Consider the following 17,354-nt stretch of genomic DNA (forward strand, 5'->3'; position numbering starts at 1 on the left):
AAACCTAGTAAGAAATCTGATTTAATGTTTAAAAATGTATGAAATACTACCATTAAGAATATGTTCTTTAGATCATCTATTTTTTTTTAAAGATTTTATTTATTTGAGAGAAAGACAGAGAAAGCAAGCAAGTGGGCAGAAGCAGGGGGAGTGGCAGACAGAGCGAGAAGCAGGCTTCCTGCAAAGCAGAGAGCCTGATTCGGAACTCGACACCAGGACCCCGGGATCATGACCTGAGCCCAAGGCAGCCACACAGGCGCCCCTAGATAATCTACTCTGGCAGAAATAAGAAATGTTGATGATCGTTATTGGTAACAACATAGGGAAAGTGGTACTGTCACATACTTTTGGGAGTATTAACTGAGCAGTTTTTTTGGAGGATAATCTGGTATAAGAAATTTTAAATATGCATACATATGCCCTTCAACCCAACAGTTTTACTTCTAGTGATCTACCTTGGAGTAATACTGCCTTATGTAGACCTGTAACTAGAATTATGGAAAGATCTCCAAGAAACAGCGTTAACTGAAAATTTAGAAAGTTGCAAAATAACAAATAAAATAGATCAATTACACAAAATAAGACAAGTTAAAAGTCACATGAACAGAGCAAAAACCTTTTTATATATGAATATGTGCAGATGAGCATTAAAAAGAAAGATTTTTAGAGACATTGAGCAAATTATTAAGAATTAACAGAAAGGCTGAGGCAGAGGATAGGGTGTAGAGAAGAAAAAAAGGAGTATCACTTCTGTATTTTCCAAAAAATTTATGTGAAGATATTAATGTATGACTTGGGTAACTTACAGCTTAAACACAGATACACATATATATATGTACACACACTTAAAAATAAAATAGTAAGATTTTTCCAATAAAAAATGACGAAAAGCAGATTAATGTAAAACTCCAAGGGAAAAAACACTGAAAACTAACCTCGTACTATACTAAAAGAATACTACCCACACCTTTGCCAAATTGTTTATTCCAAGAATCCAAAAATGGCTCAATATTAAGAAATCCAACTACTATAAATCATTACAATTACAAAGAGTTGATTTGTTATTTGTGATGGTTACGTTCTATAAAGTCAGCAGGAACAATTTGCAAACATCAAGCCATTGCTCCTAAGGGAAATATAAGGTTAGGTTCCTGTGAGCCTTTGGTCACAATATTTTCACCAGTCCATCAATACATAACCTTGTTTTGTGGATATTTCTGTTTAAAGTCACACGGTTTAATATATATTATTGATTCATTAACATTGAACTCAACGGCCAACAGTACTGTAACTCATGCTTGAATGAAGCTTTATCTAATACATGTACTTTCTCTGCAAGGCATACGCCTTCCTGCTGCACTTAGGAACACTGGAAAGTACTTTAACATTACCCTTGGTGCCTAATGTAAACAGCCATATCACCAACAAAAAGTATAAAACTATGAAGAATCTGGCATTAAATAGATTGTAAAAGAACATTTGTTCATGAGAGCTGATACAAGAAGGTAGAGCGTCACTGTTTGACCTCAGTTGGGAACATATGCATTGGGCAAACTCAAGTTTTTGGTCTCTCTGCACATGTCCATGTCTGGCATTTCTGTGAATGACAGTGAAAAGTGCTACAGGTATTGACTTTGGGGTTACAACTACATTTTAGCAAGCAAGACTATTTGCAAATACACAATACATGAATAGAGAGGATCAACTACATTTTAATTTTTTATTATATGGAAAATTTCAAAAAACACAAAAGCAGAGAGAATAAGTATATGAAGCTCTATATAAATACACTCAACACAATTAAATTTCAAGGGAAAAAAACTGATGAATAAAGTCTAGTAAAATTTAACATCTATTTCTGATAACAGAAAATTTGGACTAGAAGAAAACTTCTTTTAATCTAGTCTTTAAACTCTGGCATTGTTTTCTAATGACATTTTATGCAGAACATCCAAAGTCATGAAATAACTCATCAGGAGTTTAAATCTCTGCTGTTTGAAAAATTCTTCATTGAGGGAATCCCCGTAGTACTGGAGAATCTACTAATCATTGCAAAGAGAAACAAAAAATAAGATAAACATTTGAAAGAAAAGGACAAAAAGATCATTATTTGTAAATGATAACAATATCTACCTATAATCCCCATGTACTTCAATAATTATCAACTCATGGCTACTCTAGTTTCAGTTTTATCCCAATCCTCATATCCCTCGATTCCTGTATTACTGTGAAGCAAATTTTAACCACATTATTTCATCGATACAGAATTTGTATGGATACCTAAGAGATAAGATCTTTTAAAAAATAACATTATCACAGTACTATGATCTCAATTTCAAAAGATAAATTTTTTAACATCAAACATCCAGCCAATGTTCAAATTTCTGAGAGTCTCAAGTATCTTTCCTTCCTTCATTTAACTATATATTTAACTTCTGATTCAAACAAGTGACCATTGAGAGATAAAGTTCTTAAGTCCATCCCTTCCTTTTCAATTTATTTGTCTAAGAGATGAGGTCATTTTTGCCTAGTAGTTTCCTATAGTCTAGATTTTGCTGATTGCATCCTCACTGCTACTTAACATATTCCTTTGTCCTGTGTTTTTCCTTTAAGTTGGTTGTTAGATCTAAATGCTGCATGAGATTCAGGTTCAATTTTTTGGGCAAGACTAGTGCATTGGTGCTGAGTTCTTTCATGAATAGATATAAAATATTTCCGGTTGTCCAATGTGTTATTAGCAGTCACTGGTGATGAATGCCTGGGTAATTTACTAGGGGCAAAATGATGAAGTTCTAACATGTTTTTTTCCCATTTTATTAGCTGGAATACTACTCCAGCAACTTCCTCCTAACTACCATTTGGTTAGCCAGTGATATACAATTCATACAGAAATTGTATGAATTTCTTTTTATTTACTTTTTCTTTATTTACCAGTTTTCAAAATAATAAGCTTGTTTCACTGGTGACCAACCAGGTTTTCTGCCTGTCTTAGCATCATTATAAATTTATGGATTTAAAAATAGCTGATGAGGTTCAATTCACTGCAGTTATCCTTATTGATTCTCAAATTGGTCCATCTAGGGGATGCAAGCGAACAGAAATATTCTTGGTTCAGGTGTAAATGCAGCATGCATGGTATCTTTTCATTTGCTAAATCACTATATTTAAGAAACATACAAAGGCTTCCAGTCTAATGGGAAAAAGAAAACAAAATGAAGGCTTAAAATACAATATGATTATCTTTTGGTAGAATAAATGGCCTAAACTTTCAGAAACATAAATCAACATTTTTGAAAAAAAAAAAACAAAAAATCAAAAAAACCACCAGTTTTCTCAAAGTCCAACAGTACTCAGCTATTTGGGGGGAGTACATTGGAAGAGCAGACAAACTACAAACTTTTAGTTGTAGTAATCCTGAAAGTAAGATATATGCATATGTACATGAGATACATGTATAAAATAATGGATATTAATTCTATAATAAACATTTCAAAACAAGAAATGTAACATAGAATGAATTAGATAGCATAGAAGTAATAAGCTCTGCTTGGGAGACTAAGTCTCTTAGAAAACTACCACATTCTGTTCATATTCTACCAACTACTATGAGTTCTTGGGTGAGTAGCTTTATTATTTGACACATCAGTATATTCATTTACAAAGTGGAATAACAAAGCCTGTTCTACCTACTTCACAAATTTGTAGGAATGATCAAATGTGAAAAAGTGTGTGAAAAAGCATGAACATTATAAACTGATGTTAAGTGTCAATATTTTTAGACAATTTTGAACACTAGGCTAGGGCAATTTTATGTAAGGAACAGGCCTATCTAAACAACCCTAATCTTTCTTCTTTGTTGTTAAGGCTAAATTCTTAGTAGTGACAGAACTTTCTAGTGACAAAAATATTCTGTATTTGTGCTGTATTTGGGAGCCATTAGCCATTGTGGCTATTAAGATTCAAATTACAGCTAGTGACGTGAACTTAAATTTAAATAGTTATATGTAGCCAGTGGTCACTGTATTGGACAGCCTAAACTTAGCCTTATTTCTTTGTTGCCTATCTTGCTATCTAAATATTACAAACATAAGAATGTTAACATATGAAAAGCTTCTCAAACATATTCTTCACTTAAAAAAATTTAAACTTTTGGGGTACTTAGGTGGTTCGGTTGGTTAAGTGTCCTATATTTTATTTCAGCTTTAGTCTTCATCTCTGGGTTGTGAGAGAAAAGCCTGTGTTGGGCTCCGCACTCAGTGTGGAGCCTGCTCGGGATTCTCTCTCTCTCCCCCTCACCCAACTCCCACCCAAAAAAACACAAAAAACAAAACTTTAAACTTTTGAGTGATGCTAGAAAAGTACCTTCAAGTCTTAGATTTAATCTGAGTCTTTAAGGTCAACTTATTTTTAAGGATGTCATTTATTAATCTTTTTTTTTTAAAGTAGGGTCTACGCCCACAGGTGAGCCCAACATGGGGCTTGAACTCACAACCTGGAGATCAAGACTAAGGCTGAGATTAAGAGTCAGTGTTTAACCAACTGAGGCATCAAGACATCCCAAGGATGTCTTGTAAGAACCTACACATGGATTAATGCTTCACAGTGATTTAAAAAAAGAAAACAGATGTTTATGTTTTGTTTTTAAAGATTTCTTTTGGTCTATGAGGAATTTGCAAAACAAAAAATTCAGAGTCCTTACCAAAAGGACTTGAAATCAATCTTACCTTTAGCTCTACTTGTATGAACCCTTGCACGCACCCAAACAACTTCATCAGCTTTGTGTACTGTCAAGTCACTAACCCGAACCAAAACTCGATCTGCAGCAAATAAATAAAACAATTTTGCATTCAGAATTTACAAAGTTGTAACTATTTTGGTTTAGCAGCTAGCATAAGTACTTGGTATTATCTTTTTTTTTTTTTTTAAGATTTTATTTATTTATTTGAGAGAGAGAGACCACAAGCAGGCAGAGAGGCAGACAGAGAGAGAGGAGGAAGCAGGCTCCCTGCTGAGCAGAGAGCCCAACGTGGGCCTCGATCCCAGGACTCTGAGATCATGACCTGACCCGAGCCGAAGGCAGCGGCCCAACCCACTGAGCCACCCAGGTGCCCAGTACTTGGTATTATCTTAAGTAATTTTCAATTTCCGACAACACCTTCACCTTCTTTTCTTTTCTTTTTTTTTTAAATATTTTATTTATTTATTTGACAGAGATCACAAGTAGGCAGAGAGGCAGGCAGAGAGAGAGGACGAAGCAGGCTCCCTGTGGGGCAGAGAGCCTGATGTGGGCTTGATCCCAGGACCCTGAGATCATGACCTGAGCTGAAGGCAGAGGCTTAACCCACTGAGCCATCCAGGCGCCCAATACCTTTTCTATCATTCTCCATATGTAATTTGCTTCAAGTTTTATGAATTGTACTATGTATGTCTCTAAGATCTATCCAATTATTTCATCTTCATTGCTACCATCTCAAACCAAAGTACCGTTTGGTTTACCTAAAACACAGTAACAACCTTATAATTGGCATTCCCTGACCCCCTAACTCAGGCTACACTGGAGTCAAAGAGATAGTTTCAAAATACAATCTCTTGAATACTTCAATGACTTATAGGGCCAAATACAGACTGTCTTCACCTGCCTTTGCCTAAATGGACATGATATTTTCCCTTGTCTGCCATAGTATGTAAGTCAATCATACACAGGAGGATTTTCTGCCAGGCCTGGATAGTCATGGTACCAGGACACAGAGAATGATCCAGGGAAGGCACGTTTCTCAAAATGAACTAATCAAAGTCCTTCTGTGGGACTTAGTATAGAGACATGGGAATGAAGCTCTCTTCCCTGGGGTTTCTGAGCTGAGCTGGTATAGGCCTGGGCTGCAGCCACTATCTTTCCCAGTACCAGAGATGGCAGGACAAGAGAATAAGCCAACAACCTCAAGGAGACAGAGCCAAAAAGTGAAGAGGAAGTGTAGATGCTGCTTGAGACTCTAGATTCAATTATGCTGCATGCTATCTCTTACTTTGTTTCCTATAATTATGTGAGCCAATAAATTCTCTTTTTTGCTGGGAGCCCCCAATGCTAATAACAAAATACTGTATTTATCCAGAAATCCCAGGAACAGGAAAACTGACAAAATTTACAGAAACAGGAAAACTGTGACAAAATAACTACTATGTCCAGATAGTGATATAAGGCAATTGTGATCCAGAAATCATTTAATTTTAAATAGGCAATAATGAATATCAAATAAATATTTAAGTATTAATTAAAAACAGTAACAGACATGACATCAAAACATCAAGAGTAATAAAAGATACCTATTCTCAAGAGTTACATTGCCTAATTATAACCAAATTTGTCAATATATCATGCAGCAAAACCTAATTACTATATTACGAAAAATACCTTTGGGAAGACATTATAATGAAATCAAATTATAAATCTAGTTTACGCACTTTGCTAAATGTATTTATAGCTTCTCTCTAGAAGCAAAGATGCAGCTTAGAGAGTATTTGATTTATAGAACACCATGGTTCTCATTGCCAGAAACAAAGAGAAAGAACGAGGAATTTCTAAGCCATGAGGTATCATGGGAAAATTTCTGCAGAACACTGCCAACAGACTTTATAAATTAAGCCAACTTCCAAATCTATTGTGTAAACTCAGTCAAAAGAAAGTGTGAAAGAGAAAAGACAGACAAAGCAGCATAAAATTTTAAAACACAAATCTGAAGATGTCAAGACTGAAAAAACAAATGACTTACTAATCAGTCAAAACTCAAAAACCAAAAGAAACAAGAGTAACATAAATCTAAAAAAATGAGTTTATAAATAAGTGGCATAATTAGAGTAATTTTTAAAGTACTTTTTAAAAAAAGATTTTATTTATTTATTTGAGAGAGAATGAGAGAGATCACAGAGGGAGAGGAAGAAGGAGAAGCAGACTCCCCACTGAGCAGAGAGCCTGATGAGGTATGGGGTATGGGGCTCGGGCCTCCCTCAGATCCCTCCGGATCTCAGGACCCGGAGATCACGACTTGAGCCCAGGACAGATGCTTAAATGACTGAGCCACCCAGATGCCCCTTAATACTACTTTTGAAAACGAAGAGTACCATTCCTTCTTTTCTGTAGCATTCCAACTAATTAGCACAGCGGTTCTCAACATTCAGCATATCCACAAATACTTAAGACACATGTTACACTCTCACCAGTATGACTGGCTGAGACAATGATCAGAGGCAACAGGATTTCAGTTTGAAAATCTGCCGCCTCTTCCACACTTTTAAGTTACTAGCATTAGAACAAAGAGATTTGGAGAAATGGAAGCACATGCAAAGGAAACTGCATGTTGACCAAGTATTAGGATTTTAGCAGAGATAAACCAAAGGCAGAATTTTCCTGTTATAGTACTGTAACCAGGAGACACACACAGTTTATTACCACCCCTCCCCTGCTCTGGCCCACCCCATGAGAAGAAATTTTAAGTGGAAGACAGTAGTGTGGCTTTGCCAGCCAAATGGGAGTTGTACCACAATAGGTGATTGGGGTTCATGTAAAAGACTGAAGCTCCAGTGAGCTTCTTTGTTATAGTCCAAAGAAGTCCAATTCGGGAAGATGTTGACGCTGAAAAAAAGTCTCTAATCACCCCTCCTGCTTGTCCTGGCAGGGGAATGTCATCTTCTATACTGTTTGTATTCCACTTTATACTAAATTATTTTACTCCACCATCTTTGCTTTTGGAAACTGTTTATTCTTATATTGTACATTTTCCCAAGAAAGTTGAGAAGTAAAAGTTATTTTCTGGCAGTGGAATAAATCGAATCCCAAATTACAATTGAACTGACCTGGGGGCTTACTTCCGAAATATAAAATTCATAGGCAGGCTTCTAAATCAGAAGTACATAAAGAAAGAAAGAGAGAGAGAGAGAGAGAGAGAAGAGAAGAGAAGAGAAGAGAAGAGAAGAGGAGAAAGAAGTACTTAGTACTTCCAATGGGCCAGAACTTAAAGGTTTGCAGTTGTACCAAAGTTTGAATGATTTGGGGTGTCTACCAAAAGAAAAGTGATTGTTAAATAGTTGAGGGTAAGATAAGTCTGCTGAAATTCCACACAAAATATATAAAAATACAAACAAAAGGAGGAACTAAATAGAAACAGAAAACCTACAGGTCTGAGAGAAACAGCATGTGACAAGTCAATTTCAAGGAAATATAATAAAGTGAAGGGGAAAAAGGAAAGGAGGTCGCTCTGTAAAATATGCAAAAAGGCTGCATATAATGAAGGAGTTAATATTAACCATTCTTCTTTATCTCCTAGGCTAGAGCTAAATTTTAGTTAAATTTTGTACCTTCCCCTTTTAATACAATCTACCACTTAAAGTAAACTTTTACTGTATTTTTCTTCCCTTTCTAGAGTAGTAACCCTAGGCTGAAAATGATTATGCAGGTTATCATTTAACCTTTTCAGAGTTATGCCAAACTTACTTAACTTCATGAAGAGCTTTCCTGGAATTAGGAGGGGGGGCGGGGAAAGAGGCTTAATTATCAAATAGCTACTGACCTGGTTTTTCTTGTGATTGTATCATTGAAGATATTCCATATCTTTCTTTAGCATAATCCTACAAAAAATGGTTTTGGATTATGACTTTTTATTTAGACACGAATAGCACAGTATACACATACATACAAATAACAGAATATAAAAATGAATTCATTTTAACCTTCAGGACTGTTTTATTAATTTAGGGAATTAGTAGTTTTAATTAGTAGTGGAAATCTGCCGTATCATTTACCCATATGCAGAAAAAGTTTCTTTTAATTTGTTTTGAAGATCACGAGTCCTGGATGGATAGATCATACACAACAGCACTCAAAGATAAAATTTTCACACATAAACAACACATCTTAACTACCTTCTTCAAAAAGAACATTAAATGACTTCAAAGCAGGGATATAAATTTCCTCTGTGAAGGGAGTAGGATGAAGTAACAGTTTTATTAACTTCCTACAGGAAGAGATGTTCAAAGAGAACCAACATTTTTGGGTAAGCTTTCTGAGCACCAGATATCCTCAGTTTTTAGAAATTGAGATGTTGAATATAAACCACTACAACTTTGTAAAATGGCAAAAATATTCACCAGCTTCCTGTTTCTAAAACTACCTTCAGCATACAGGGTTGTAAGGGGTTAAAAATGGACACTATCTAATTTCTTATTACATTTTAAAGAGAGGAACAGGGTATCTATGGTACAGACTACAAAGTATAGTTTATAGACTATACTATACTTACAGAAGAGATAAGTGGCCTTTTATTTTAATCTCACTACACTTTTAAAATGTTATCTTAAGATCCTTCTAGCAAGAAAATGACATAATTCCACCACGATCTCTACCTTATTATCTAGACCTATGCTATCTGCAAGGGAGCATAGTTTATATAATTAGATCAAGAATAAGCAAAAATAATTTCCTTAGCTTTTATAAGGTATTTTAAGACATACAGGAAGCAATTAGTTTCTGTCACTCTATAGCTATCTGCTGGATTATTCTCCTTTAGATCTGGCAGACACTGGAGTTTGTGTTTATATCAAAACAAACCAAACATGTTAAGGTGAGTACTGAACAATTTTTTTTTCAAATTAAAAAAAAAAATACACTAAAGACAAAAATAACCCAGCCCTAATAGACAGTCACAGCATAAGTAGATGTTACAGAGTGTGAATACAGAGATCACTTATCAGTACTGTTCATATTTCAGCTTTTGTTCCATCTGATATTATTCAGATGACCCATTCCTTATGTAGCTTATCACAAATTCATAGCTCCTCAACAGAAAAATTAGGAGCTGGGTAGGGATTAGGACCTGGTTATCCTACAGCACACTAAGCTGTAGGACGACTTTTAAACTTTCATTTCTGAAAAGCACTGTAGGACCACTGGGTATTATGAATTACCCACATGATCTTGAATCACTTTATCTCAAATACTTGTTTTGCAAACTTCCCTGCCTACCTCACCGGGTCCCTAGAAGGGACAAAGTAAATAAAAATGGCAAGCGCTCTAGAAAGCGGCCACATAGCAAATGGTCATTAAACATACTGGCAGATCGTTTTACTGGCATTACTTGCAAAAACATTAGGAACACGAGAGCTGAGGAAAAAATCGATTATTAGTGGACACTTAAATTTTACGGGGCGGATTACATGAAGGACGTGCCTAACCCACAGTGATCCGGACGCTCCTACTTCCGGGACAGTGGGAGCTCCAAGTCCACCCCACCCCGGACACGCTTCTGTTCCGCTAGGCCTCCCAAGCGCCCCTGTGAGAAATCAGATCCGGTGTGGGTCTGGCCACGCTGCTTGCGCAAAGGCCCAGTGAGGGCTCCGGGCATCCCCGGCCCCAGGCCTGGGGCCTGCCAGCCAAGTGCCAATAGGGAGTCGGAGGCAGGGCCCTGCTCACCCTACCCCCTCCCTCAGACGATGCGGCCCTGGGGGTCTGTTCTCCTAGGCCCGGGAAAGGAGGACACCCACTTCCGCCGCGTCCATGATCTCCCGCGGCTTCTCCTGACTCTTGCGGCTTGCGCTGGCGCTGGGCATCGGGACAATGGGACGGGGCAGCGGTCACCACCCTTCCTCGCAGGCTTCCGTAGGGCAGGCAAAGGGGCTTCTCTGTGCCACACAGTCTCCGCCTTCCCGGCCCTTCAGCCAGCACGCGCTCTCGGACTCCCGGTGGATGGTCGGCTCCGGAAAGATCGCGAGAACTGAGATTCCTGAGCGCCGTAAGGCGAGCGGCCGGGCGCCGCCGTCCCTTCTGGCCCCGCCCCTACCAGAGTAGAGTGTTTCAGGGAATCCCTGGGAATTCGTTGGAGGGGCGCAGCACTGGTTCTGAGGAGTTGGGTACCTGAATTCCATTAGGCGTGACCCGGACCTCTGGCGTTTTTCACTCTTATTCTCGTTGCGACTTTTGCTCGGTTCTCTTCAGACTTATATACCCCTACTGGCTTTAAATGCAGACTGTTCACTAAAACATTCACTCAAGCCAAGGCTTCGACTTTCCTCCCTCAGACTTTCCCTGCCTTCACACGCCCCAGCGGCATTGCAGCTGCCTGCGGGTGCAGGAGACCTCTTCCTCAAACCGCTCCCTGTGTATTGAGGTCACAGGAGTGCTGGGTCAAAAGCAGTTGGCTTGCTAAGGTAGGATTGGGTACCACTACCCAAGGGATAGGTGAGCTGTAAACACAATGGTGGAAACCCCTCACAATTACGCTGATTACCTGGACCCGTTGCATCGTTTCAGGATGTGCGTAGTGTTGATTGTTCAAGGGACACATCTCCTTGTTAGGCTTTAAAAAACATTGTGATCCATGAGCCTTTTATCGCAATTAAAAGTAATTTGGTGACTAGATTACTCTCTCCTGCTAGACTAATTGTACTCTGTCAAGTTCTAACTATCTTAGTCATGTCTTAGCCTGGCACGAAGTGGCACAGTTGATACTCGTTAAAGAGTGCAGAGAGACCCCAGTGCAAATAAAAGGGCTCTGGAGGCTTCCTCATAGAGGTCCTGGGATACAGTCGCGAGAAGACAGACATCCCTGCCCTTCTGTAGCTTGCCGTCTTTCTGATTGTAGCTGAGAAGAAGAGAGATGCTATGAAAGTTTCTTTGAGGGCATTCACCTCAGGGTTTCCCGAAGAAGTGATTCTTCAGCTAAAATCTAAAGTAGGTGTAGGGGTAATCAGGTGAAAAGGGACCGAAAAAATAGAATATTCAAGATGAGAGGGTACAGAGAGAAAGATCATGGTCAGGTTGAGGTAGTACGCCTAAGATGTTTTTGAGACATCCCAAGGGAGATGTCCAGGTAATCACTGGCCTTGTAAGGTCTGGAGCATAGAATAAAGGTCTGGACTATGGATAAAGATGGGTAAGACAGGATAGCTATGTGGTTATTGAAGTCCTGGACCAAAAAGAGAATATTACAAGAGAGTATTAACATTGATCGTCAGTTGCTGTATAGACCTCAAGTAAGATGATGACTGAAAAATATTTGTTAGATTTAGCAACATAGAGGCTATTGGTATTCTTAATAAACACTGTTTATGGTAAAGTGATGGGGTAAGAATTGGCTGAGAAGTCAGTGACAGTGAAGAAATCAAAGTACTGTGAAAATGATTCTAAAAATCTTTATATGGTGCCTACTATGTGCCAAGCATTGTCAGTATTTTAGGTATACTAACTCACTTAATTCTTAAATTTTTAAAAATTCAAAATACAGATGAAACAATATTAAGTGTACGATATAGTGATTCAACTTTTATTTATGTTATGAAATGCTTACCACATTAAGTGCAGTTACCATCTGTATTCCCTATGCTGTACTTAATATCCCCATGATTATTTTAATTTTTTTAAAGATTTTATTTATTTGAGAGAGAGCAAGGGTGAAAGAGATCAGAGAAAGGGGGAGAAGCAGACCCCCCACTGAGCAGATAGCCCAACTAGGGGCTAGATCCCATGATCCTGGTATCATGACCTGAGCTGAAGGTAGACACTTAACCCACTAAGCCACCCAGGTGCACCCCCCAACCCCATGCCACTTATTTTATAAGTGGAAATTTGTACCTCTTAATCCCCTTTACCTGTTTTGCCCATCCTTTACCCTCTCTCCTCTGGCAAGCACCACTTTGTTCTGTGTATTTATGACTCTATATTTTGTTCTTTTTTAGATTCTATATATATAAGTAAAATCATGTAATATTTGTCTTCCTCTGTCTGACTTATTTCACTCAGTATAATGCCCTTTAGGTCTACCCATGTTACCCTAGATGGCAAAATTTCATTCTTTTTATGGCTGAGAAATATTCCATTGTTTATATACCACACTGTCTTTATCCACTTATCTATCAGTGGATACTTAGGTTGCTTCCATGTCTTGGCTATTGTAAATAATGCTGCAGTGAACACAAATGTGCATGTATCTTTTTAAATTAGGGTTTTCAGGGGCGCCTGTGTGGCTCAGTGGTTAAAGCCTCTGCCTTCAGCTCGGGTCGTGATCTCAGGGTCCTGGTGTTGAGCCCCGCATCGGGCTCTCTGCTCAGTGGGGGGCCTGCTTCCCCTTCTCTCTGCCTGCTTCTCTGCCCACTTGTGATCTCTGCCTGCCAAATAAGTAAACAAATAAATCTTAAAAAAATAATTAGGGTTTTCATTTTCTTTGGGTCAATACCCAGAGGTGGAATTACTGAATCATATGGTAGTTCTATTTTTTTATTTTTTGAGGAATCTCTGTACTGTTTTCCATAAGTTGCACCCATTTACATTACCATCCACAATGCCCAAGGGCTCCTTTTTTCCCACATCCTTGCTAACACTTGTTATTTCTTGTCTTTTTGATACTAGCCATTCTGACAGGTATGAGATGATATCTTACTATGGTTTTGATTTGCATTTTCCTGATGATTAGTGATATTGAGCATCTTTTCATGTATCTGTTGGCCATTTGTATGTCTTTGGAAAAATATCTGTTCAGGTCTTCTGCCCCTTTTAATTAGATTTTTAGGGGGTGTTGGGTTGTATAAATTCTTTATATATTTTGAATTGTAGCCTCTTATCAGATACATCATTTGCAAATATCTTCTATTCAGTAGGCTGCATTTTTGTTTTGTTGATGGTTTCCTTTGCTGTGTATGGTCCACATACACAGGGGAGAAGGGTATAGTCCTGGTAGTTTATTTTAACTTTGGTTTCCCTTGTCTGAGGAAAATTCTCTGGAAAAATGTTGGTAAGGCTGATGTTAAAGAGATGACTGCCTATGTTTTCTTCTAGGATTTTTATACTTTCAGGTCCCACGTTTAGGTCTTTAATTTATTTTGAGTTTATTTTTGCCTGTGGTGGAAAAAAGCTGTCCATTTTTATTCTTTTCCAAGTAGCTGTCCTGTTTGCCTAGCACCATTTATTGAAGAGGCTGTCTTTTTCCTATTGTGTATTATTGTCTCCTTTGTTGTAGGTTATTTGGCCATATAAGCTTGAGTTTATTCCTGGGATCTCTTTTCTGTTCCATTGATATAGGTGTCTGTTTTTGTGCCAGTGCCATACTCTTTGATTGCTATAGTTTTGTACTGTAGTTTGAAATCTAGGAATGTGATACTTCCAGCTTTGTTTTTCTCAAGATTGCTTTGGCTATTTGGCATATTTTTTGGGACCATACAAATTTTAGGATTATTCATTCATTCTATGAAAAGTGCTGCTGGTATATAGATAGGGTTTTCACTGAATCTGTAGATTGTTTTGGGTAGTATAGATATTTTAACAGTCTCAATTCTTCTAATCTGTGAGCATCTTTCCATTTATTTGTGTTATCATCCATTTCTTTTATCAATGTCCTATAGTTTTCAGAGTACAGTTCTTTCACCTCCTTGGTTAAATTTATTCCTAGGTATTTTGTTCTTTTTGCTGTAATTATAGTGGGATTCTTTTCTTTATTTCTTTTTCTGCTAGTTTGTTATTTGTGTCTACAAGTGCAACATACTTCTGTATATTAATTTTGTATCTTGCAACTTTACTGATTCCCTTTATCAGTTTTGATAGTATCATGTCATCTGCAAATAGTGAAAATTTTACTTTCTTCTTACCAGTTTGGATGGCTTTCCTTTCTTTTTGTTGTGTGGTTGCTGTGGGTAAGACTTCCATTTGAATAAAAGTGGTGGCAGTGGACAGCCTTGTCTTGCTTCCGATCTTAGAGGAAAAGTGTTTAGCTTAGCACCATTGAGTATGATGTTACCTGTGGGTTCATCATAAATACCTTTATTAGGTTGAGGTATAGTCCCTCTATACCCACTTTGCTGAAAGGTTTTTTTTTTTTTTTATCATGAATGGATGCTGAATTTTGTCAAATGCATTTTTCTGTATCTGTTGAGATGATCATTTGATTTTAAAAAAAAATCTTTTTTTAAAGAATTTACTTATTTGTCAGAGAGAGGGCACAAGCAGGCAGTGTGGCAGGCAGAGGCAGAGAGAGAAGCAGGCTCCCCACTGAGCAAGGAGCCCCAAGTGGGACTTGATCCCAGGATCTTAGGATCATAACCTGAGCTGAAGGCAGCGGCTTAACTGACTGAGCCACCCAGGTGTCCTGAGATGATCATATGATTTTTATCCTTCGTTTTGTCGATGTGGTATATCACATTGATTGATTCATGAATGTTGAACTATCCCTTGCATCTCTAGAATAAATCCCACTTGATCATTGTATATTGTATCCTTTTAATGTATTGTTGAATTAGATTTGCTAATAATTGTTGAGGATTTTTGCATTTATGTTCATCAGGGATATTGGCCTATAATTTTCTTTCTTTTTTTTTTTTGGTGTCTTTGTTTGATTTTAGTATGAGGTAATGTTGGCCTTATAGAATGAATTTGGAAGTATTCTTTCCTCTTCTATATTTTGGAATAGTTTGAGAGGATAGGTATTAACTTTTAAAATATTTTTTTCTTTTAAAATATTTGATGGAATTCACTTGTTAAGCCATCTGGTCCTGTACTTCTCTTTGTTGGGAGTTTTTGTATTGATTCAATTTCATTACTAGTAATCAGCCTGTTCAGATTTTTTATTTCTTCATAATCCAGTCTTGGTAGATTATGTGTTTCTAGGAATTTATCTATTTCTTTTTTGTTGTCTATTTTGTTGGCATAATTTTCTAGTGGTCTCTATAATTGTATTTCTGTGGTGTCAGTTGTAAGTTGTCTTCCACTTGATTTCTTTTATTTATTTGAGTTTTTCCTTTTATTTCTTGAGAGTATGGCTAAAGGTTTATCAATTTTGTTTATCTTTTCAAAGAACAGCTCTTAATTTTTTTCATCTTTTATATTATTTGTTTTGTTTATTTTCACTCTTATCTTTATTATTTAATTTCTTTTACTAACTTTGGGCTTTGGTTATTCTCACTCTTTCTAGTTCCTTTAGTTAAAGTTTAGATTGTTTATTTGAGATTTTTCTTGAGGTGGGCCTTTCTTTTTAGAATCGCTTGCTGTATCTCAAAGATTTTGGACCATTTTGTTTCCATTTTCATTTGTCTCAAAGTATTTTTTAAATTTTCTCTTCAATTTCTTTGCCACCCATGATTGTTTAGTAGTTTGTTGTTTATTTTCCATGTTTGTGGGTTTTATTCTAACTTTTTTCTTTTTTTTTAAGATTTTATTTATTTATTTGACAGAGAGATCACAAGTAGGCAGAGAGACAGGCAGGGAGAAAGGGGGAAGCAGGCCTCCTGCTGAGAAGAGAGCCTGATGGGGGGCTTGATCCCAGGACCCCGAGATCATGACCAGAGGCGAAGGTAGAGGCCTTAACCCACTGAGCCACCCAGGCGCCCTAGCTTTTTTCTTATAACTGATTTCTAGTGTTGTACCATTGTGGTTGGAAAGGATTTTTTTTTTTTTTTTTAAGATTTTATTACTTATTTGTCAGAGAGAGCACAGGCAGGCAGAGTGGCACGCAGAGGCAGAGTGAGAAGCAGGCTTCCTGCTGAGCAAGGAGCTTGATGAGGGAAATGATCCCAGGACGCTGAGATCATGACCTGAGCCAAAGGCAGCCGCTTAACCCACTGAGCCACCCAGGCATCCTGGAAAGGATGTTTGATATGATATGACTGTAGACTTCTTAAATTGACTGAGACTTGTTTTGTGGCGTAACATGTGATCTGTCCTGGAGAATGTTCCATGTGCATTTGAAAAGAACGTGTCTTTTCCTGTTTTTGGATGAAGTGTTCTCTATATATCTGTTAAGGGCATCTGGTCAAATGTGTCATTTAAAGCCACTGTTTCCAGGGCACCTGGGTGGCTCAGTGGGTTAAAGCCTCTGCCTTCGGCTCAGGTCATGATCCCAGGGTCTGGGATCGAGCCCTGCATCGGGCTCTCTGCTCAGCAGGGAGCCTGCTTCCCTTCCCCTCTCTCTGCCTGCCTCTTTGCCTACTTGTTATCTCTGTCTGTCAAATAAATAGATAAAATCTTAAAAAAAAAATAAAGCCACTGTTTCCTTATTGATTTTCTGTTTGAATGGCTATTCATTGGTGTAAGTGGGGTGTTAAAGTCTCTTACTATTATTGTACTGCTTGTCAATTTCTCCCTTTAAAGTCTTTCAACATTTGCTTTACATATTTAGGTGCTCCTTTTTGGGTTCATAAATATTCACAAATTTTATATCCTCTTGTTGGATTGATCCCTTTATTATGTGATACCCTTCTTTGTGTCTTTTTATAGTCTTTGTTTTAAAGTCTATTTTGGGGGCGCCTGGGTGTCTCAGTGGGTTAAAGCCTTTGCCTTCGGCTCAGGTCATGATCCCAGGATCCTGGGATCGAGCCCCGCATCTGGG

General features: G+C 37.7%; 1 protein-coding gene across 1 annotated transcript in view; it reads right to left on the reverse strand.

Annotated features, from left to right (window-relative positions):
- The window catches only part of DARS1 (aspartyl-tRNA synthetase 1), a 63,470-nt gene extending 52,387 nt beyond the window's left edge, over positions 1-11,083 (reverse strand). The window contains exons 1-3 of the mRNA XM_082689333.1: positions 10,531-11,083; positions 8,562-8,619; positions 4,725-4,817 (exon numbers count right to left, since the gene is read on the reverse strand). Coding sequence (XP_082545459.1) covers positions 4,725-4,817; positions 8,562-8,619; positions 10,531-10,596 — 217 coding nt within the window. The 5' untranslated portion in view covers positions 10,597-11,083. The remainder of the gene's footprint in view (positions 1-4,724; positions 4,818-8,561; positions 8,620-10,530) is intronic.
- Between the last annotated feature and the right edge of the window lie 6,271 nt (positions 11,084-17,354).

This window comes from Mustela nivalis, assembly GCF_964662115.1.
Source record: "Mustela nivalis genome assembly, chromosome: 11".
Lineage (NCBI taxonomy): Eukaryota > Metazoa > Chordata > Mammalia > Carnivora > Mustelidae > Mustela > Mustela nivalis.